Source organism: Enhydra lutris, unplaced genomic scaffold (assembly GCF_002288905.1).
Source record: "Enhydra lutris kenyoni isolate GAN:26980312 unplaced genomic scaffold, ASM228890v2 scaffoldscaffold9, whole genome shotgun sequence".
Lineage (NCBI taxonomy): Eukaryota > Metazoa > Chordata > Mammalia > Carnivora > Mustelidae > Enhydra > Enhydra lutris.
In genome coordinates, this window is record NW_019154093.1 from 7,033,772 (window position 1) to 7,057,380 (window position 23,609).

Here is a 23,609-nt window from a genome sequence, read left to right on the forward strand (position 1 = left end):
CGGGACTCGATCCCAGGACCCTGAGATCATGACCTGAGCCGAAGGCAGCGGCTTAACCCACTGAGCCACCCAGGCATCCCAAAAATGCTTAGTTTTAAAGTTATATCTAATTGACAGACAAAGAAAAAATTTAAATGCACCATTCTGGTAACAAGAAATGAATTTTAGCTTCTAAAACAAGGTACCACCAAACTTTTGCTTCTTTGGGGAGTCGGCAATGCTAGACAAATGACAAATGTGCTATCTTTTCCTCCCTTTAAAAAAATACACAATGGAGTGCCTGGGTGGCTCAGTCTGCTAAGCATCTGACTTTTGATTTCAGCTCAGGTAATGATCCCAGGGTCTTGGTATCGAGCCCAGTGTGCCCAGTGTCGGGCTCCCTGCTCAGCGGGAAGTCCACTTGTTCTTCTCTCTCTGCCCCTCCCCCTGCTTGTGCTCTCTCTCTTTCTCAAATATATAAATAAAATATTTATAAAAAATCTATGAGAGGAGCCTGGGTGGCTCAGATGGTTAAGTGTCTGACTCTTGATTTCAGCTCAGGTCATGATCTCAGGAGCCTACTTAAGATTCACTCTCCCTCTTCTGCTCCCCCTGCCCCTAATACATGACATAAGGTTATTTTAAAGTGGAAAGCTTTAAGTCATTTTGAGATTTCTTCATCTATACAACAGGGATAATAACAGTAAATGTAAAGTGTCCAATGCAAATGCCTGTTAGACAGTAAAAATACAGATTAGTTATTATAACCATAATCACCACTCTGACGGGTACTTTTAGAATCTGACTGTATTATTAACAGATCTGACTAGATAAATAATATCGAGATGTCCCACTAAGAACCAATAAAATCACCCCCGTTTTTGGTTGTAAAAAGGGATAAAATTTAAGTCAGGGAAATTAGCCAATAAGCACATCTCCTGTGCACTTCTTCCTGGGATTGAAATGGACTTCCTAATACCTGTGCCCTGTGGAACTGCGCTTGGTTCCACTTTGAGTATTTGGGCGTGAGACGGCACACACATACAAACTTTCCTCAAGTTAGGTAGAGCATTTCCCCCCTTCCAACTCTTACACACACAACTCCTTGTATATTCCCTCTCTCATGAAAAAGAAACACTGTAGTGATTAAGAAGAGTGTGAAATTCCATAAATTTTACAGCTAAAGAGAACAGTTGTGATAAATACACTGAAACAACAAAATCAGCGACGAGAGTCTGGGCGGTGACAAGCAGCGGTGTGACATCTGGCGGAAGCCAAAGTCACAGCAAGGGGGAGAGAGGTGGGCGTGAGGAAGCATCCTGCCGAGCGTGGACACAGAAAAAGAGAGGAATTGACAGTCTTCCTTTGGAGCCAGGCCAGCCTTTGCCACCTCTAATTGAATAGGACGACGTCGCTGGAGTGAGGTTTTCTGGAGGTGCAGTTGCTTTTGCCTGTGCTGTACCTTGGAACATTAGGCAGTGCATGAAGCATACTCCCATTCCCGGGGTAATGGAAGGAGATGCGGAACCACCAATAGGACAAAGGAGTTTGTCTAGCGATACGGGGTTTTAATAAACACTCTTCTAAATGCACTAAACAGAGACAGGGCTTGGAAGGGCAGTGTGTGCTATTTCTTTCACCCCAGCTGACTGTCAAAGCTTCCTAAAATCTCACCTTTGGCACCAAGAGTATTTCACAAAAATTCAGTTTACAGAATTAGAAGAAAGTTCAACTAGTTTGTGCAACACCCCTTTTACAAATGTGGGGACTCAATCAAAGAAGGGACAATGATGTGCCCTAAGCCACGCAGCTAATTAGTGTCAGGACCAGAATTTAGGTTTCTGATTCCGAGTCTTGTGTGCTTTTCTAGGAAACCATGCTGCCTCCACAAAATGGAAATCAGTGTGAAAATATGATTCCGTATGTAAATGTCAGTTTCACACTCAAATATTTCAGGATATACTATTTTGCATACCAGTATCTATTGTTCTCTATTTCATGCATCACATCTTACATGACCAATAATATTTTAAGTTTTAAAAAGGCAGATTTAATGTCCGACCACATGACTCCCCCAAAGTGTCTAAAACTCTATAAAACATGTAGTAAGTACTTAATAAATACCTGTGATGATGAGCAGATACCAATACCGTAACTGCTTTGCCAATGCCCAATTTTGTAAATTCATTAATAAACAAAATGGATTAGTTACCATTTCCTTATACTGATACTCTGACCTCTGAATCAGGAGCTTGTTTCCAATAATCAAAAGAATTCACTAGATACTAGATACCTGCTTTGCATGGGTTTGATGGCCTAATTTTAAAATTTCAATGTCAGGGCACTTGGGTGGCTCAGCTGGTTGAGTGTCTGACTTGATTTCAGCTCCAGTCATGGTCTCAGAGTCCCCACATCAGGCTGCGCGCTCAATGGGGAGTCTGCTTGAGATTTCTTCTCTCTTCCTCTGCCCCCTATTCCCCACAGCATGCTTGTGCTCTCGCTCTCTAATAAATAAATAAATTTAAAATTTCAATGTCAATTTTGCCATTTTAATGAAAGGACTTTGTATCTATATTAGAATTGCAGGGTTCACTATATCGAACACTTAAAAAAATCTCAGAGACTTCAGCAACTTCCAACCAAGCCACTGACTAAGCCAGCCAGGAGCCCCTTTATTCTAAATTCAACAGATGTTACTTAGCATTTACTGTGGGTGCTGGTGAATATGGGAACATGTATACCTAGTGAATTAGGTGATTTTGTCAGGAAGCAGAAGAACTGGGATGATACTGTCATTGGCTTCCTAAAGAAAATGAACTTCACTATGTAAAACGAAGAGGAGCCAGTAAAAACCACTCCTATTCCCCTGCTGAGCCAAGCCTTTTCCACATCATAGGATACTACAGAAGCAGTAGGGATGGAGGGGGAGAAATGGAATATGAGATCTATTTGGAACGTAGAATTCACAGGAATTAATAACTAGTAGAATAGAAGATGAGAAAGAAAGAGGAGTTAAGGTTCTCAATAAAGGAAAAGATGGTAGAGCAAGTGTAAAAAACTCAATTTGGATCCCATGAGCTGTCGAGAGGCAGCTGGAAAGAGAAAAGAGTTTACAACCCAAATTAGGAGCCTGAATGAAGAGCCAGCCAGTTAGGAGGTTTCATTTCTACAAACACTCATTCTTGTACATGTGGAAGATAGTGAAAAGTTCACATGTATAAGAAAGATAGTGAACAATTACAAAAGGACACTGGCAGAGCTATCCCTAGGTTGCCATGAGACCAGAAAGAAACTAAGGGTGACATGTGTGTGTGTTTGCGGGGGGCGGAGTAGTATAGAGAAAGTTTCCCCAGAAAATGCTGAACTGAGTCTTAAATGGCAATTAAAAGTCAGCCAGTTGGAGACGTAAAAGTACATTCAGGCATGAATGACTAGTAAAGTGGCCTGGTCAGCAAAAACAGAGAGACGAGAAAGAACACACAGCAGGCTGGGGAGTGCGAGTGACTGGGCATGAAGTGGAGAAAGCCAGGGTGACAAGGGTGAGGCAGGTCAGCAGTGGAAGGTGACAGATGAAACAGAGGATGATCTTGAAGACTGTGCACTGACTTCTAAGTTTAAGACAGACGTTCTGGGGAGCGGAGAAGAAACTGGACTTTCTTTACGATCACAAGCTGGGACCAGCTCTGTTACCCACTGTTTCTACTTACAGGGTAAAAAAAGGAAGTATGAAGTTGGAAGTTGGAAAGAGTTTCTTCCCAATCCTCTAACTGAAAAAACTAAGAGTTTAAACCAATCTGAGCTTCACAACAAGGAAGTTAGATTAAAATGACTGCCTGATTTGCCTTTTCTCCTGTTTGGGATACATTCATCTTTGTAGTGCTAAAAAACAAACTGGCCCATATTTATAGATTCTCACACTAACTTGAGAAATAGAGAAACAAGGAAACCTTTGATTTTTAGAGGCCCAAGACAAAATAAAAGCCATTACCCTGAAAATGAGAGTGTCTAACCAAGATTTTTCTTTTTCTTTTCTCCCCCATAGGTCCTTCTCTGAAAGTCTATTTGGCATACCTGTTTGATGCTGGTGGATGTGAAATCATCATAATGCAAGAACTGTCCTCACTTTCCTTTATAATGATTAGCTCATGTCAAATGTTTTGTTTAACACACTGGCAACATTCTTACAATGGCTGAGTTCTCTAAGTTCAGCAATCTCTAAATTACTGCAATTACCACCATTTTAAAAATTAAAAGCAAACATCTTTTAAATTATTATTTGAATAAACTATGATTTTAAATGCTGTAAGTCAGAAGATAGGGATGCATTTTTGTGAAAAAAGCAACGATGACCCAAGATCAACTGCAGCTTTGTCATTTTACATTTGTTACTTGAGACAGTCATTTGGCCCTGGAGGGGCAAGTGCCCCGTCTAAATATGGGGATGGTATTGCCTGCCTGCCAGCTGTGAGGAATAGAGTGCTATTCTATGTTAACGTTTCTGAAAGAAGGCCTAGTAAGTAGTAGGGGCCCAATAAATGTCAACCGAATCTGAATTTTAGGAGCAAAAAAACTGAATATTGTGCATATTTCAATTTTTAGCAAAATTAGGTTTTAAAGTTCTCCTTCAATAATTCCAAAATTTCTGTAAATTTTACTTCTCTAAAGCCATCACTAACCTCAAGTTTGAAGAGTTCTCCCATTAAAGTTGTAATCTTATCGTAATTAGAAGTTTAGAAATTTAATGAGTTGAAATGCAGCATGGCACAGATGCCTTATTATACCAACTAGTTAACACAGTATTTATTTTCTACATTAATTTTACTTGCTAATCAAAAATACTGCTTTCTCCCAAATAACATCAAAATAAAATTGCTGATGGTGCAATGGTAAAACCAACACCACCATTGTCTGCAACAAGGCCACTTGAATTTTTTTCATGAGCTAGCAGTTTCCAGGGAAAATTCAAGATTCTATATACCTTTAAGTCAGTTCTCAAAAATTTAAGTGCAGAAGCCATGCTTTGTACACTACAAGGCAAATATCAGGTTGTACATACTAAGCATGCCCATGAATATCTATGGATATTGAACATCAGAGCTGATTCACCTTCCTGAGTTAATAAATAAGTCTGCTGGGAAAGACTATTTAGGACCATATATGATTGTGTATGTTTCTGGATGGCCACAGCAACCGCAAGTGTTCAGGACCCCTTCTATTAGAACACAGTTCTCCCCATTAACGGCCTAGGTTCAACACAATTTATTCTTACCTCTTCGATTGGCAGGGAAGCTTCTCATTGGTCTCCCTGCTTCTCTTTTCTTTCCCCAAACACTTCACCAAAAAGGAGCGAATGGTCTAGCCAAATCTCATCTGATCATGCTAACCCCCTCCTAGTCAACAAGCTTCCAGAGAGCTCCACTGCTTTAGCATAAAGCTTTTTCATCAAAGTCTTCATAACATGGACTGCCTCTCTAGTTTCAATCTCTTCCATTCCCCTAAAAATCTCAGCCATATTTAACAAACTATTTAGATTGTGGATTTTACATATGTAGGATACATAGTAAAAACTATATAGAGATATGTATTTATATTTGTTTTTTCAATCAGTAGAGCCCTGGTTAACCCAACTGGTTAAAACAGCTAAAAAATTAGGAGTAGGAGGCTCAGAGAACTATTTGCCCCCACTCCAAACATCATTAGAAAACCCCTATGCCTGACTTAACACACTCTCACACACCTCTTTGGTCTGTGCTTCTGGTTTTCCTTTTTGCTTCACCTTTGCTTTAATGACAGCGGGTCCTTTAAGGCTCAGGTTAGGTTCTGTTCCCAGAGTACCTACCTATCTCTGTATGGCCAATGTGCCACTTGTCACTCTGCAGTGCAATTTCTCCATCTAAAGGCACTCACTGAGCTCTACACTTGTTTCTCCAGCCCCAAGGACAATGCAAGCTATAAATTTACTGAATAAATGCTATCAGCACCTGCAGAACTTCTCACCTATAAAAAACTGCACACATTAGGAGGCATCAGAAAGGCAATGCAGAGTTTGGCAGGTTACTTCAATTTGTAAAGACTCAGAGATCATTATTTCCTCTCCCTGCCTTTTTTCTTTCCAAACTAATTAATCCTATTTGCTCTATGGTCTACACTCAAAAGCAATGGTAAATCTGAACTTATTTTCTTCAACTTATCAAAAAATGTGTTATGCTTTCTTGCCCTTTTACCCTTTTTATTTGCTTAAACTTTTTTTGTGAAGTAACATATACATATAAAGGTGCATAAAATATACACACACAGGTTAATGAATAAAATGAGTATACATGTTAACTACTTTCTAGGTTAAGAAATACTACAGTGAACTCCTTCCCTCTTCAAAAGCTTCCCACTGTCCTGGGTGCCCGGGTAGCTCAGTCAGTTAAGTGTCTGCCTTTAAGACCCAGGTCATGATCTCAGGGTCCTAGGATTGAGCCCCATGTGGGAGGGAGTCTGCTTCTCTTTCTGCCTCTATCCCTGCTCCTGCATGTGCTCTCTCTCAAATAGCTAAACAAAATCTTAAAGAACAAACAAACAAAAACTTCCCTTTGTCCTTTGCTTTAGATAACTAGAATACAGGAAAATCCCATGGAATTATTGGGACCAGCCACTGAATTCATATGCCTGCATAAACCTGGGTTAGGCCAAAAAAAAGGAAGAGAGAGAGACATCAAGTTGAATCACATATTGTATACCTGAAACGAATTTAATACTGTATGTTAACTATACTGGAATTAAAATTTAAGAAATAAAAATAAAGGCATTAGCAACTGCAGGTGGCTAGGAGACATGGGAAGAGGCAGAGTATTTGCATATTTTTATCTGTGAGTATGTCTGAGAGAATGCCCACACAAGCCAGGGTTAAAGCAATCCTAAAAGGCAGGGTAAACCTGTACTTCTGATGGTAAACATTTTCAAAATAAAAGCATGTTTTTACAAAGCAGACACAGTACTCTGCTGCTCCAAGCTTTTTTAGTAGAAAATAGCATAATTTTCAGGACACGAGTTTCAAAACAGTATGAATTTAGACCAATTACCTTCAACCCCATTGTGGGTAGGAAAGATGCTTTAAGTGAAAAGTTGGCATTATGGGGTTGCACAATCCCAGCTACCCAATAAGCTCATTCCATTCAACCAGAACAGGGGTTCTCTCTGCTCACAGCAGGCATCCAACAGGGTAGCACATATATGCTCTCTGAGTGAGAAAGCAACACCTTCTCACATACAACCCCCTGGAGAGAGATGGGGAAGGGGAGGGAGGAGGACTTTACACCTGCAAACTCCTAACTCTATCAGCACTAAGGCTGGGAAAAACAGCACATATTTTAAAAAAAAAAAAAAAAAAAAGATTCCTGATAAAGCCAGTAACTTTCAAAGAAGGATCTTCTTAAACCATTTTTTCTTTAGAAGATGAGTAAGTATAATGATTCAACATTCAAGTCTTTGTCTTCTTAATGGACTTAGTCAAGCCCTAATGACTGTGTAAACAAACTGTGTTAAAGGGCAGCTGTCAGAATTCTTATTCTTCTTGGGAGGAAAACACTGTAAGCACCAAGTGTTATCATATTAATTAAGGCATCTCAACTTGAAGGCATATCTGTGGCTGGGCCCTTGGATAATCAAAATGACCACTAAAAATAGAACAGCACTATCTCCAATGGGGCAGACATGAGCCACCCCCAATCCTAAGAGACTCCTGTGAGATGTGACCTGAGATGCACATGTGTTTTGCAGTACCACTAAATATCCATCTAAATGCAGTCATATGTTTTCAGTTTTTACTGTATGTCCTACTCAGGCTAGGAAACCAAATAATTAAAGAATATACAACTCTTGGCCCATCTAGTTAGCTGACTAGTTGACTGAGGTCTGGTGGGAAAGAAGTGTTCTCCAGGTCTAAAAGAGCTGCTGCTTGCACTGAAATTCCATGAGTTTCATGATGAAAATCTTGATTTTTTTTTTTTTTTTTTCAATTTCCTCATCACCAAAAGCAAGCCGGCTCTGTCTGTCAAGATGCCCAGGCTGTGTGGCAGTGGTGTCAAAGGCTGCCACTTGCTTGAAGGCACTGCCATCTGTGGCAGCAAAACATTCTGTCTCCGGAAAACAAACACATCTGCCTTTGCCAGTGTCCTCCCACTGTGCCGCCCATCTGGAGCAGGTAAGCTGGAAGGCAAGCCTGGGCATGGGTGAGACAGGAGTGAGCAGGGGAGACAAGGCCTCAAGGGAGATGGCACATGGAGGAAGAAGGTAGTGCCGCGTCATGTCACATCCTGCTAACCACATTCGCCAAAAAGCATGTGAAATTACCCTTGTTAGTGATATTTTAATCATATGTAACAAATGGTTGGTCGTGTTTAGAGGACAAGACCTGCAAAGTCAAGGTTTCACCAGGGCCATCTGCTCACCATGTCACATGACCTCACTGATAACAATAAACAGATGATATCTTTGTGCCAGCCAAGAGGACAGTAACTCTACTAGTCAGATTAGAGGCTCAAAGCAACCAAGATTCTTCTAGGACAAGACCACATATCCACACCTACTATAAGCCAGACGAAATACACTCAAAGTCAGGCCAGGGTGTTGGAATAAGTCACAGTCACTTCCAAAAATGACTAATACCTGAAATTCTTTCCAACACATTCTTTACCTTTCCCTGAAAAAAATAAATTCAAGTCTGGTCATGGTCTTGACATCACATCTTTAACTTATACTATTTGAGGGCTAGAAGAAACCATAAAAATTATCCAAACAAATTCTCTCTTTCTCCCAGGGTTTTTTCAACTACCTCACAAGACAGATGGTGCTAAAACTTCCCAAAGCAGGGCCCTTTCAATTACACTACTGGTTTCCGAACTCCGGCAGAAAGGGGACCATGAAGCTGCTTTTCTCAAATAAAATCCTACAGGGAACCCTAATAGATAAAATAGAACAGAAGCAGAGCTAAAGTTTCACCACAGTGGTCTTCCTTGGTGACTTTCCTGAGGCAGCTTCATGGAACAGAGTTTGAAAACCACCACACCAGCCTGGCTGATAATTTTTCCAACTCGTGATTTCCATTTTTTAGGTGCTAAGCAATAGCAAGTATAGCGCTATAAAAAGATAAATTACCAAAGGCTCACCAAGTGCTTGGCAGAAAAGGTTCTATGAGAACACTTTGGCCAATGAGTAGCAGCAGTAAAGCCCTGAAGATTACATACCATGGAGGGCCGCATTCTACTCTAAGCCTTGCCATGCCACAGTCCCTAAGGATATCAGATTTAGCTGGCTCATACCTTGGTCTCTGCATACGTGAAGTGAAGATCTGGGTGGATAACAACAGATAATTTTAGGGCATTCAAATACTATGCCAAATATGCCACCTAATTCATTTCAAGCAAGAAACAGCCCCTTTACTTATCACTCTCTCTTCTATAGCCCATTAATCAAATCATAAGGAGACTCGAAATAAGCATCATGCAAACTATGCCTATAAGCCATTACAAAATTTTCCAAAATAATCCTATTAAAAATCCAAATAGCATGTTCTTAATGATGAAGTCATTATTAAATACTTGCTATTTTCAGGGAGGTATCATTCACTCATTCAAATATATTTTATTAAGCCAATGGCTAATTCTCAGTTCTTGTAATTCGCCACATTTGATAACTCCTTCCTTCATAACAGATGAAGAAAGTGAGGCTTAGCAAACATAAGTGATTTAGTGAAGATCACAGAAACTAGAACATATGAGAGAACAGATTAGAGTGCTGATATATGTGACTCCAAAACCCATGCTCAAAGAAGCCTCATAAATAATCAAAAAACGGGGAGACAAACCCATAGCAAAAAGCCTAATAAGCCCTTTTCCTGCTCCCTGGGGTAGAATAAGGGGGAGCTCAACTTAAATGTACACATGCATTTAAGTAAAAACTAGAACGAAAGCTTTGATTTTTTTCTCCCATTCTGTGTTTTTTTCCATCTCTTCCTGCTGATTTCATCTTTAATTTCATAGTACATGGCAAAGCAACATCAATTCATTAAAAATATTTTAATAAAGGGTGCCTGGGTGGCTAAGTCAATTAAGCACCTGACTTTGGCTCAGGTCATGATTCCCAGGGTCCTGGGACTGAGCCCTGCCATACTCCCAGCTCAGTGGGGAGTCTGCATCTCCCTTTCCTTCTGCCCTTCCCCCAGACTTGTGCTCTCTCTCTCTCTCTAATAAATAAATAAAATCTTTTAAAAATATTTTAATAAAATTCCCTTCCAATATATAAATGTACAATAACATTTTCAGCGGTATCTGTGGACCAACTGGGTGACATTTATTCAGCAAATACATATATATTTTTAAGATTGTATTTACTTATTTGAGAGAAACAGTGAGAGGGAGAGCACAAGCAGTGGGAGCTGCAGAGAAAGAGGGGGAAGTAGGCTCCCCACTGAGCAGGGAGCCCGATGTGGGGCTTGATTCCAGGATCCTGAGATCAGGACCTGAGTCAAAGGCAGATGCTTAACTGATTGAGCCACGCAGGCGCCTCGATTCAGCAAATATTTACTGAACGCCTACAATGGGCACATATTTATATCTTATCTATATAATCCTACATGGAGATCTTTAAAAAGATTTTATTACTTGAGAGAGAGAGAATGCATGTGCATGCATGCACTGGAGCTGGGGGAGGGGCAAAGGGAGAGAAGAGAGAGAACCCCAAGTAGACTCCATGCTGAGCATGGAGCTGGACGCAGGCCTGGCCCTCACGACCCCAACATCACAACCTGAGCCAAAATCAAGAGGCAGACACTCAGCAGACTGAGCCACCCAGGTGCCCTCTTATTTGGAGATCTAAACACTTGAACAGAACTGGAAATTTTATAATTCCCCAAACGCACAAACATACTTGTATATTAGTCCAGTCACTAATTAAGGAGACCGTATGAAAGACTATGGTATTGGAATTTAGAATTTTACCTCAGACTTTGATGGGCTATACACGTGTCTTTGGTATACTCAAGACACAAAACAGAAATATTTAACCTCTTTATTAGTAACCAGTCTAAAGTAGGCTTGTAAGTAAAATGGGGATAACATTCATCTTATGATGCCATAGTAAGCATTAAATTAGGTCACATATATAACTATCTAGAACAGCACTGTCCAAGAGAACCTCCTATAATGATGAAGATGTTCTGTAATGTCCAGCATGGTAGCTATTAGCCACATGGGGCTATTGAGCACTCGGAAAGTGGCTACTATGACTGAGAAACCAAATGTTTGTATAGAAACAAAAGTTTATTTTTCATTCAAAGTCCAAGAGACTCTCACCTAGGAGCCAAATTTTAAATTCTATTTAAGTTTAATTATTTTAAATTTTAATTGCCACTTATGACTAGTGGTTACCATACTGGACTGTGTCGATCTAGAACAAAGCCTTGCACATAATAAATGATCAATGTTGCTTTACTTCCACCTTCCCTATTCATATCAATACTTTTTTATATCCTCTTTACCAGCAAAGAAGTTCAACTAAACTTGCACAACAAAGAATCTCCATAAAAAACCAACCAATAGCTATTAAATTGCTTCTTCAACCAAGCAGCAATGGCGGCACAGAAGCAAGTGACTGATTGGTCATATGTGCCACACACTATGCTAACAGCTTTGTATGACCGCTTCATGTAGTTTATAATAATTTTGTAAAGTAGGTGCTATTATCTTATAAGTAGAGAAATTAAGCTTAGAATCTGTCCAAAGACACATAGCTAGTAAGTTTGTGAGAAAGAGATTTAAACTCAGGCAGGCTAGGGGGCATGCAGGTGGCTCAGTTAAGCATTCAATTCTGGTTAAGCATCTGACTCCTAACTTGGGCTTAAGTCATGATCTCGGGAGTCATGAGACTGAGCCCCACATCCACTCTGTGCTCACCAAGGAATCTACTGTCCTTCTCCCTCCCCATCTGCTCATCCCCCTGCTTTCTCTCTCTCAAACAAATAAATATCTTAAAAAAAAAAACAACAAACAACCTCAGCCAGTCTAATTCCAGAGACAGTGCTTAACTACAATGCTAAATGTGCTTGCATCTTAAAGAGCTAATTTACAATAAATTTATTATATATTCTGCAATAAGTAAATGTCCTCCCAACCGATCACCACCCCCAACGACACACACGTACATACACACACACCAAATTAGGTATCAGACAATTTGAGCTATAGACACAAAGTTATACATGGGAACTGGATGACCCGAAATAAGTCTCATGTGCCACCTGGTGTGACTGCATAAATGAACCAAATCTAGTGACTTCACACTTATTAGAAAGACTGAAAAAATATCATCACCTTTCTCCCCAGAATAAAATGACTAAAATATCAACTCGTATTTTAGAGCTAACAATCTAAGTTGATAGAAGGGTGGGAGAGCAAAAGGTTAGGCTGAGAACCATAGGCAGATGTAGTCAGTATTTACTAAAGCCCTATGTCACTGTCTACAAGGGGTATTTATTTAAGACATCAAACATTTCTGCTAGGAGATTAACCAGATCCACTGCATTCACATGAAGCACACTGCCTGCTACTCTTATCTCAATTCTAAAAGGAGCTTAACTTACTTCATATCTGCTATATTTATGACAAAGTCTTTATCGTGCCCAAAGCTGGAATTCTTATTCCAGTTCTGCCTGACAAGTCAAAGGAAGATTTTACACAGCAAGCCACAGCATACTCTTTACTAAACACCACAGGAATTTCTGAGAGGCAGGAAAGGCCTTATCTGACCCATTTTCCTCTCTCACAGAGCAGTGAACAAGAAAAGGCCACTGACCTTTTACCCAGATCAAAACAATATAGGTAAACCTATCTCCTTCTCACCAAAATATCTTTAGCTTCCCTTCAAACCTCATGATCCTTATATTGCATAAGCCCCTGGGTCAAAGGTAGCACTGAGAAAATGAGGTTCTATTTATTGAGACATTCTGATGTAACTTTAAAAAAAAAACAAAAAGAACCCCTCTACTTTAGATTTCTGTCATAGTTCAGCTTAAGCAAGTACAGATGAAACTAAAACCATAGTAAAAATATGACAGCACTGATGTTCTAGAAACACTACTGAAAAATCAAGGAGCTGACATAAGCAGAACAGTCAAGTAATTATGGCACCATTAGTGTAACTTTGTCTGACCTGCTGTGTGACCTGGAGCTAGTCCTTTTCCCACTTTATGCCACTCATTCCGAATCAGTGATAGAGAGTTAACTACTATATATCTCAGTGGAATAGTGAGTAGATTAAATTATTAAGCAAAATGCTTTGGGCAAAAGTCATATGAATGTTAAATATTATGATTTACAAGCATTCATTTTCCTAGCACTCCTGTGGGGTTAGGAAGTTATCTCCATTTCATAATGAGTAAACAGGCACAGGGGGTAAGGTCACATGGTAAGGCTCCATTTACTTAGTTCCCGTGGGAAGGGAGTAACACACACCTTTAGCAATCATATGAACTTTCTTGGCACATCCTCCACAATCTTTAATACATTCAATCCTTAACTTAATGTTGCCATTTTTTAACATGCTGTCCACGGAACAAAAACAGCTCTAAGATAGCAACAAGGCCTAAGTAAGTGAAGATGAATAAATCTGTGTGCTTTGGCAAGAGTAATCACAGAAAGACACATAATCTTAAAATGAAATTTGTGGGCACCTGGGTGGCTCAGTCAGTTAAGCTTCTGCCTTTGGCACAGGTCATGGTGCTGTGGTTGTGGGATCAAGTCTCAAATCCAGCTCCCTGCTCAGCAGGGAGTCTGCTTCCCCCTCTACCCACCTGTCCCGTTTGTGATCTCTCTCTCTCTCTCAAATAAATAAGTAAAATCTTAAAAGAAAAAAAAGATGAAACTTGCATTGTTATTTTTTTTTTTAAAGATTTTATTTTATTTATTTGACAAAGAGAGATCACAAGTAGGCAGAGAGGCAGGCAAAGAGAGAGGGGGAAGCAAGCTCCCCACTGAGCAGAGAGCCTGATGCGGGACTCCATCCCAGGACCCTGAGATCGTGACCTGAGCCGAAGACAGAGGCTTAACCCACTGAGCAACCCAGGTGCCCCTGCATTGTTATTTTCAAAGTTTCGCCTCCACTACCACATAAGAACCTTCAGCCACTGGAATTAAAGAACATAATTTGCTATGAAAACTTTAAAAAAATTTTAAAGGCTTTCATAGGCCTTCATATTGGTGTGCCCCATCCAAATTCTCTGGGAGTGTATTTGCCCTTCGGGCTTTAATTAGCAACTATGCAGAAAAAGAAAACAAGTCCATAGAGTCTGAAGAATGAACAAGTACCAAGAAGAATGGCTTAGGAAGTCCAAAAAAGGGCAAAAATGCTTCCCATGTATAGTAAGATACAGAAGCACAGAAGATTTTTCTGCTTTCATGTAAGGCTGCTTGATGTATTGCTCACCCGACTCCGAAGACAATCTGCCAGGTTTCGGCGTGTGAAATTAGCTGCTGCTGTGGGAGACAATTCATAACCTGGTACAAGAGACAAACAATCATACTTAAAAGTGAAGCAGCAGGAATAACAGCACCCCAAATCATTCCACTACTCCTGTTTTCACATCCTTCCACTCTCTGTACGCCCAGAGTCAGACTGGTTTCCTCTATAGAAGGAAGGGGGTACAAATGCATAGGTATTGGGGAAAAAAGAAAGAGGTTTCGAGATGCTGACTTTTTTTTTTTTTTAAAGATTATTTATTTGAGAGACAGAGATTACAAGTAGGCAGAGAGAGAGAGAGAGGAGGAAGCAGGCTCCCTGTCGAGCAGAGAGCCCCATGCGGGGCTCGATCCCAGGACCCTGGGATCATGACCTGAGCCGAAGGCAGAGGCTTTAACCCACTGAGCCACCCAGGCGCCCCGAGATGCTGATTTTTAAAGTTGATTTAAAAAGAATACTGGGGGGGCGCCTGGGTGGCTCAGTGGGTTTAAGCCTCTGCCTTCAGCTCAGGTCATGATCTCAGGGTCCTGGGATCGAGTCCCGAATCGGGCTCTCTGCTCAGCAGGGAGCCTGCTTCCCCCCCAACCCCCTCTCTCTGCCTGCCTCTCCGTCTACTTGTGATCTCTCTCTCTGTCAAATAAATAAATCAAATCTTTAAAAAAAAAAAGAATATTGGGAAAAGAGAGGATAGAAGTTAGGAGGGGTCATACTTTATAAGGTTTTCTTTAAAAAAGTAAGTAAGTTTATTAAATATGATTTTCAAAAGTACAAGCAACAGGAAAAAAAAACGTTTCCATCACTATCTACAACATTTCTAAAAATGGGAGTATCACAAGCATAAAAACTTCTAAAAAAAAAAGTTGTAATGACAACAAAACTACAGCCCAGAGGAATGCCATCAGGTGTTGCGTTTAATAATGCACTCTCCCGGGGACTTAACCACCGCCCCCAGTAAAATGGGACTAAAGCCAAAAGCCAAGAAAGACCCGCAACTGAGCAGACCCATGCATAAACTACAACTTTGGAAAGACAGCACGTGTTAAGTTATCATCAAACACCAGTGCTACAGCAGGTAAGATTTGGTGTATGTGCTGCAGAAGCAAGCACAGCAGGTAAGATTTAGATTAAAATTCTAATAATTACTTATTGAACAGCAGCTATGTTTCAGGGTCTGTGCCAGGTGATTTCACAGTTTATTAAACTTCATCCTCACAACCAGTCTATTAGAGCATATTAAATTATAATGCAAGCAACTGTGAACAAGTAGGAATACTTTTCAATTCTCCACCTAATCCCCTAAACACCACTAAGGATTTGACAGTCATCTTAAAGGCAGAAAGGTCTGATGCCTATTTACATATAGATTTTTTCCTCCTTTCCCTTATTTTAGCTCAGTTCTTGACCTTTAATATGCATAAGAATTACAGTGTAGGGTAATATAAACAAAACTACTCTTGACAGGTAATTTAAAAGATTTTATTTATTTATGTTTTTTTAAAAAGATTTCATTTATTTCTTTGACAGAGAAAGACACAATGAGAGAGGGAACACAAGCAGGGGAGAGGGACAGGGAGAAGCAGGCCTTCCGCTGAGCAGGGAGCCTGATGCATGATCTGAGCTGAAGGCAGATGCTTAATGACTGAACCACCCAGGCGCCCCAATTTAAAAGATTTTAAAGGCCATTTTAACCACACATAATTTTTGTTTTGTGCACTGACCTTAAACCCTAACATCTACGCAATAAGCAACCCTCTCAACTCTTGTTTACTCTCCCTCCCTCTCCTAGGACAGGACAGTGACATATTGCTGTAGCTAATTGAGAAATATACTTGAGAAACAATACTGGCATCCCTCACCTGCCATGTAGGCATGAAGTAGAGAACCACTAAAAAATAACTCTTGAAATATTCTCAACTTGCTTAAACCTGAGTGCTACGTCCTTTAGGTGTTTTTCATCTTTGAATTCCCTGTGGTAATAGCCAGAGTCCTTAAGATAGAGGAGGCCTTCAAAAGTATTCATGGAATTAAATGCATGATGCTAAATTTGCTGCCTAAAATCTATATAAATGGGTCATATCTAGCCATTTTATACAATTATATTCAAATTAAGTTCTTTCACAGTCCCACATTGTATCAGTGCTGTGCATAAGTGTATTAAACTGTGAAGTAAGTAACTGAAGTAATGTCCCTTCTGCTAAGGTGTCACTATAAACTTCCCTGGATCATAAAGCTAGTGGCTAATATTATCTGTTAGTGAGGCTTTCTCTAATGAGGAAATCCTAGTGAGGAATCCTCTAATAAGGATGACAGCTTATTAGCCCCAGAGGGAACTCACAAAAATCCTAATTATCTTCCTAGACAAGAATCTACCAGAAAGGCAAGGCAGAACTCTTCTATTACATTAAATCTCCTCCACAACTACACAGAGCATTAAGTTTACAAACACTTTACATGTTATTCATTAATATTATTATTATCCCATTTTAGATGTAAGGAAAATAAAGACTCAAAGAAGCTAAGTGACTTGTCACATTAAAAAAAAAAAATAGTAAAACCAAGTTTAACTGAGGTCTTTTAGTTCTGAGGTTCAGATATACTTTAGTCAAATGACATCCTCTGAAATATCTAACACTTAAAAAGCCTGATACTACCATGTTCATCTCCAAGGTGGACCTCAAGTATCAGTGTTGTAATGGTTCTTTTCTCAGCTCTGGGATTTTTGCAGAAAATTTTTAAGATCAGGAGGGTCTAGATAATGTTTTAAAAGTAGGAAGATTCAAGCAAAAATATGACCACACTGGTCTGCTCATGTGTAGAATTGCCAGTAGAGAATCAACTTTTTTATTTCAGATTTAAAGACAACAAGTTACATTCCAAAAACATAGTTACATTCCAAGTATTACCCACCATTTCGCATCTTATAAAGTTGCACATTTTTCTGAATATATTCTGCAAACTGTACAGTGTCTCCAGCCTCTCCAACACATAGGAGTAAGATTTTTTCACTCATCTTAAACATCTTGTCATGATCTGCTCAAAGAAAAAAAAATAATGTTAAAAATTACCTCATCAGAAATTTACTGCTATTACACAGGCAACCACAAACAAGTTTATCAGTCACTATATTGAAAAATTTTACTAATCACTGTTTTTAGAAGACTTTAATGGGCAACTGTATTAATTATTCTCTTTCACTTTCCATGTTAAACCCATTGGCCTATTTTATTAAGGTCAGTCTCAGCTGAAGAATATATTTGAAAGCTGAAAACTGAAAATACAGTTAAATACATTTGAAGGCCCCTGAAATGCAAAAACTGAACTTTCAAAGACTGAAGGAATCAAGCCAATGGCCATTATCTTTAGGTTCATGATTTCAAAGCCCTGAAATGTCTTTACATATACAAATTTTATTTTATTTATACACACACAAAAGCATACATGAAGGACCAGTGCTACACTGAAAATTAAGGAGTCATCTCGAGAAAGAACAAAAAAATCAACTGAGAATATAAATTACCTTAAAAAGTAAATTAACACCATTTCCAAAGCGACGAGAAAATTATAATGCCAGAGCAAAAATTCTAATGAATATTTTAACACTATGCTATTTAAAAATACCTCAAAAATCCCAATAGTCTAATCTTATCTAGTTGAACCAGACTCATTCAGATTACATAGATAAATAAATATTCAGATAGCAGTTAGTGCCTAAGGAAGAAAACTCCAAATTCAGTCTGTAGCTTCAGAAAAAGCCTAAATCTCCCTATCTCACTCTCACTTTCATTTTTCAAATAGTGCTGAATAATCTTCCCTGGGAGACATGTTTCCTGTCTGAAAGCTTCTGAAATGTCAAAATCCCTTAATAGGATTTAAAGAACAAAATGCTACAGTCAAATATTCTACAAATGTTCAAAAGTTGTAGAACCACAATGTGGCTTCTTAGACTTGGGGGATAAAACCACACAAATTGTATCTGCAGAGAGTATCAAACTGCCTTGCAATTCCTGAACAAACACACTTTTATGTGTTGTAGGCTACAGATTTAAAGACTGTTAGTATGCAAACATGGTCATAAAAGAAAAAAATTCAGGGCACCTGCGTGGCACAGTCAGTTAAGCAGCTGCCTTCGGTTCAGGACAGAGTCCTGGATCAGCTCCACGCTCAGCAGGGAGTCTGCTTCTCCCGCCCCCACATCCCAAAAGATTATAAAATAAACCGCATAAAAATAAATAAAATCTTTTTAAAAAATTCACTTATGGATATATTATCCATATATTATATTGGATATATATATATATAATATACATATTATATATATATAATTATATATAATATACATATTATATATATATATATAATTATATATATAATATATATATTCACTTATGGATATATTATCTATGCAAAGAAAAAGGACCAGAAAAGTATTAGATGCCACTGGCATCTAAGTTCTTGCCAGTGGCAAGAGTATGGGCAATTTTCATTTCTTTCTTTTTATTAGCATTTCCTAAAATGCCCTGTATCATTTCTGTAAGAACATATTACTTAATAAGCTTGCATTCTTTTTTTTTTTTTAAAGGATTTTATTTATTTATATGACAGATTGAGAGAAGAACACAAGTAGGCAGAGCAACAGGCAGAGCGAGAGGGAGAAGCAGGCTCTCCGCTGAGCAGGGAGCCCAACGTGGGGCTCAATCCCAGGACCCTGGGATCATGGCCTGAGCCGAAGGCAGCTGCCTAATTGACTGAGCCACCCAGGTGCCCCTATTATTTTCATAATGAGAAAAAAAGCTGGGTTTTTTTTCTGTTTTTTAAAAGATTTTATTTATTTATTTGAGAGAGAGGAAAAGCACAGATGGAGAGGAAGAGGGAGAAGCAAACTCCCCACTTAGCAAAGAGCCCAACTCGGGGATTGATCCCAGGACTCTGAGATCACAACCTGAGCCGAAGGCAGACACTTAACCAATTGAGCCACCCAGGCGCCCCCAAAAAAGTTGTTTTTATTTTGGAAAGAAGAAGCTTGTTTATAAAGAATTAATGTCACATTAAGAAAAAATGCTAAAATTCTAGGCAGTAAACTGTTCAATTTTGAAATGAATTCAATACAAGGCCAAAAGTGTGTTTTAAACATTTATTGTGTGTCCAGTGAGTAGTAAAAGGGAGGTGTTATAAATGCTAATGGCTCTCTGAGGAAACAGCCTGCATAACACTAGGAAATTTCTGATCCTTGACAAAGAACTTAAAAAATCCACACAGATGAAACAAATGGAAAACAAATTGAACATCAGCATACAATACTGTGAAAGGCCAACTATACTAGAACCCATCAGTCTTTAGTTATTTTTATTTTTTTAAAGTAGGCTCTGCAACGAAGGTGAGGCTTGAACTCACAACCCCCAAGGTCAAGAGTTGCATGCTCTAATAACTGATCCAGATACCCCATTAGACCTATATTATAATCTGGACTCAGCACTCTGAACTTGGGCTCTAGTTTCCAAGTGTATAAAATGGTTATACTATCACTTACCCTACCTGGTACACAGGGAAAACTATACATGAACAATATCACATATTCAGTATTAGTCAGTGTAGCTCAGATTACACATGCTATATGAATTCAGAAAAAAAAAAAAAAAAGCATTCTGTGTGGGTTTAAGTGCTCTGAATAATGTATATTTTTCAATGACTTTATTTTTATTTAGTTGAGAGCAAGAGAGAGAGAGTACAAGCAGGGGGAGGGGCAGAGGGTGGGAGAAGCAGATTCCCTGCTAAATAGGGAGCCTGACGTGGGACTCAATCCCAGGACCCTAGGATCATGACCTGAGCTGAAAGTAGATGCTTAACTCACTGAGTCACCCGGCGCCTTGCTCTGAGAAATGTAAAAGCAATTCTATACAGACCAAGAGACAAGAGACATGAATTGTAGCATATAACCAAACTGAAGATGTGGGGCACTTTCATAAGCAAGCAATCTCTGGGAAATATCTTCTCTATATCAAAATATCTTACAAAAGTGACAAACCAAAAAAAATTATTGGAATTATCATTCTTATTTTATACTTGGAGAAAATAAATCCCAAAAGGCTATCCATTTTCAGCATTCTGCTTACCCTACCTAAATTCCTTCATGAAATGAAAGGTAGGAAAAGTCCTCATAGAATTTCAAAGCTCCTATCATAAAACATTTTATACCAGAAAAGACTACAGGGAAAATTAGATTTGAGTGCAATTATTTCCAACCCATTTTTCAAGAACTAACTCAAATTCATCTTTCTTCCATACAACAGTGATGTTTCTTTTCTCTGAATACCCTTAGGCTTTACTCCTGAAATCATTATTTTAAAAACTAATACTGACTAGTGATACTTCTTTTATCATACAAAATCATCTTGTAGTACTTATTTCCTTGTTTTCTTAATGTCTTATAGCCCTGTGTGGGTTATACAGAGTATCTGTAAAGGTATTGATTTGGTTATTGTTCTACCCAGACACTACTTCATCCTAAAATCACCTGTATATCAAAGGTCTTAGTATTCAAAATAATGGACAGATTTGCCCTCAAAACAAACTGACTCCTTTGGAAAGCATGGTTTACAAATAAAACTTCTAGGGGCACCTAGGTGGCTCAGATGGTTATGTCTGCTTTCTGCTCAGGTCATGATCCCAGGGTCCTGGGAGCCAGCCCCATATCGGGCTCCCTGCTTAGCAGGCGGTGTGCTTCTCCCTCTCCCTCTGCTCCCCTGCTCCTACACTCACTCGCTCTATCTCAAATAAAAAAAATAAAATAAGGGGCGCCTGGGTGGCTCAGTGGGTTAAGCCGCTGCCTTCGGCTCAGGTCATGATCTCAGGGTCCTGGGATCGAGTCCCGCATCGGGCTCTCTGCTCAGCAGGGAGCCTGCTTCCCTCTCTCTCTCTATGCCTGCCTCTCTGTCTACTTGTGATCTCTCTCTGTCAAATAAATAAATAAAATCTTTAAAAAAAAAAAATAATAAAATAAAAAATAAAATAAAATAAAATAAAATAAAAAAAGGAAGAAGAAGAATGAAAGAACAGAACTCAAGCAGAGTCCCTCAGTGTTCTTTCCATCTCCCCAAGTGATGATAGCCTGACAATCAGATGCCTGTTGCTTATAAAAGCAGTGATGGACACATACTTCAGAAAATTCCAGATTTAGTAGTTTTCTTTTCCTTAAACCAAAGATGAACTATACCTGCCTTCTCAAAGCCTTCCCTAATCTCTACAACTAGAAAGAATCTCTTCTTCCTCTACATTACCCGAGAAGTTTTTTTTTTATATGTAGCATAATTTTCAAGCTTGTACTATAATTATTTGTACACATATCTGAGTCCGTTATTAAACTGTAACTTCCTTTCAGATACAGGCCACATCTTATTCTTCTTGCATCCCTTCAGAACCTAGCACTGGTAGTGGGCAACACAGGTGTCAAAACACATGTATATTTGTCAAATAAACATGAAGTCATCTGAGCCAAAGCATAATACTTTTTCAACAGTAGCATGTCTGTGATCAATCAAGAAAACACACTCTTAGATTCCACAGATCAACAAGCAAAATCTTTAAAAAATTATTAAGTACTGACTATGGGAAGACAGTACAGTATAGCAGTTATGGGCAAAGGATCTGAGTCAAATAGCATAGGTTTGAACCTGGGTTCTGCCTCCTGTGGTCTTAGGTAAGTTTCTTAACCCTAGGCCTCAGAACTAACATCTGTAAAATGGCAATATGATAGTGATCTTAAAAGGTAAATGAAATAATGTAAATCACTTAACATAGCACCTGCTTAAGTCCTTAGTATTATTACTACTATTTGTCACCGCATTAAGCATTTGCACTAAACTGTTTCACTCCATACTCACAACAAGCTTGTGAGGTTGGTATTAATAACCTGACTTGACAGATGAGCAAATCTGGCCACCGTGAAAAAACTTGTACAAAGTCACAAAGAAAGTAAGTCATAAGACTCCAATCTGCGAATTCCACCACTACTTAAATACAAGGAAAACTCGGCAGCCAGTGCCCCAGAAAACTGGAAAAGGAGGATAAGAGCAGACAAAGGGGAAGATACAGGTAGCGGAAGGGAAATGCCAAGTTTCTAGTCCCACAGTCTCAGTCTCCCCAGGATCCCATCTTACACCGCCAGCAAACTTACCTCATTAGCAGCGACAACAGAAAAACTTAAAAGATTTGGGGATCTAGGGAGCTTGTTGTCCGGCAGGCGCTTAAACACTTAAAAACTGAATTCCCACAAGCACCTTGCGCCCAGCAAGCATTTAGCGAAGGCCGGAGCAGGGCACTACCTCGGAGACCTAGGAGGAGCGAATGCCAAGGCCCTAAGCTAGTCTGCCCGGCTCCTCCTTCTATAAAACATGCAAGGGCAGATCAAGACACGCGGGGTTCCTAGACCTCCCTGGTGCTCACCGAACTCCCCCCCCCCCCATCCCGAGCTCCCTCCGACTGCCCTTACACCCAGGCCCCGCCCGGCCTCCCCTGCTTCCTCTCACCGTCCTTCATCTGGACAATACTGCTAGCGGCCACCTGGTCGGAGGCGACAAGGACATAATCGGGGCCCTGGATGCCGATGAGGTACTCCATAGCGGCGGGAAGCCGAAAGGACAGTGTGGGACTCTCCGGCTTCTCGGCCTCACCGGTGAGACAGCACCGTCGAGCAAAGATTTCCTACGACACAGGCCGCGCGACCGCCCGGGCCACCGGCGCTTTTGGATGACGCACAATTGTCGCGAGAGGTTGGAAAGGGGGCGAGGCTTTGGGCGTCAGGATTCTTAACGCTCGCGTTTTGGCCTGTCGGCTTTCTTGTAAATACGCTCTACAGGCTGCTTTTCTTAGGTAACGCCCAGTTTCTTTGCTTGTGAGTTAACTTCAAAACTCGCGTTGGGGTAAAATCACACACTGCAAATAAAGTGCCGAGCACGTGTGGGTGCCAAAAAGGCGTGCGGACGTTCCTAAATGATTGTTTCCCTTCGCTCGGTAAAATAAATCGAGAAACTCCCTTGAAAGCCAGATTACAGAAAAATAAACTTGACGGGAGCCCTCGTTACATGCTTCACAAAAATAAAACATGGTTGCGTTAAAGATCTAAGCATGAAGACATT

General features: G+C 39.7%; 1 protein-coding gene across 5 annotated transcripts in view; it reads right to left on the minus strand.

Moving 5' to 3' along the window:
- Positions 1-23,235, minus strand: part of LOC111143148 (proteasome subunit beta 2) — a 32,945-nt gene extending 9,710 nt beyond the window's left edge. The window contains exons 1-3 of one of the 5 annotated variants that reach the window (XM_022496650.1): positions 23,001-23,235; positions 17,386-17,508; positions 14,446-14,516 (exon numbers count right to left, since the gene is read on the minus strand). In XM_022496650.1, the coding sequence (XP_022352358.1) occupies positions 14,446-14,516; positions 17,386-17,508; positions 23,001-23,091 (285 nt within the window). In that variant the 5' untranslated portion in view covers positions 23,092-23,235. Of the gene's footprint in view, positions 1-14,445; positions 14,517-17,385; positions 17,509-17,995; positions 18,087-23,000 lie in introns of those variants that run through there. The other 4 variants (XM_022496651.1, XM_022496652.1, XM_022496654.1 and 1 more) reach the window with 4 other exon arrangements.
- Positions 23,236-23,609: the final 374 nt, after the last annotated feature.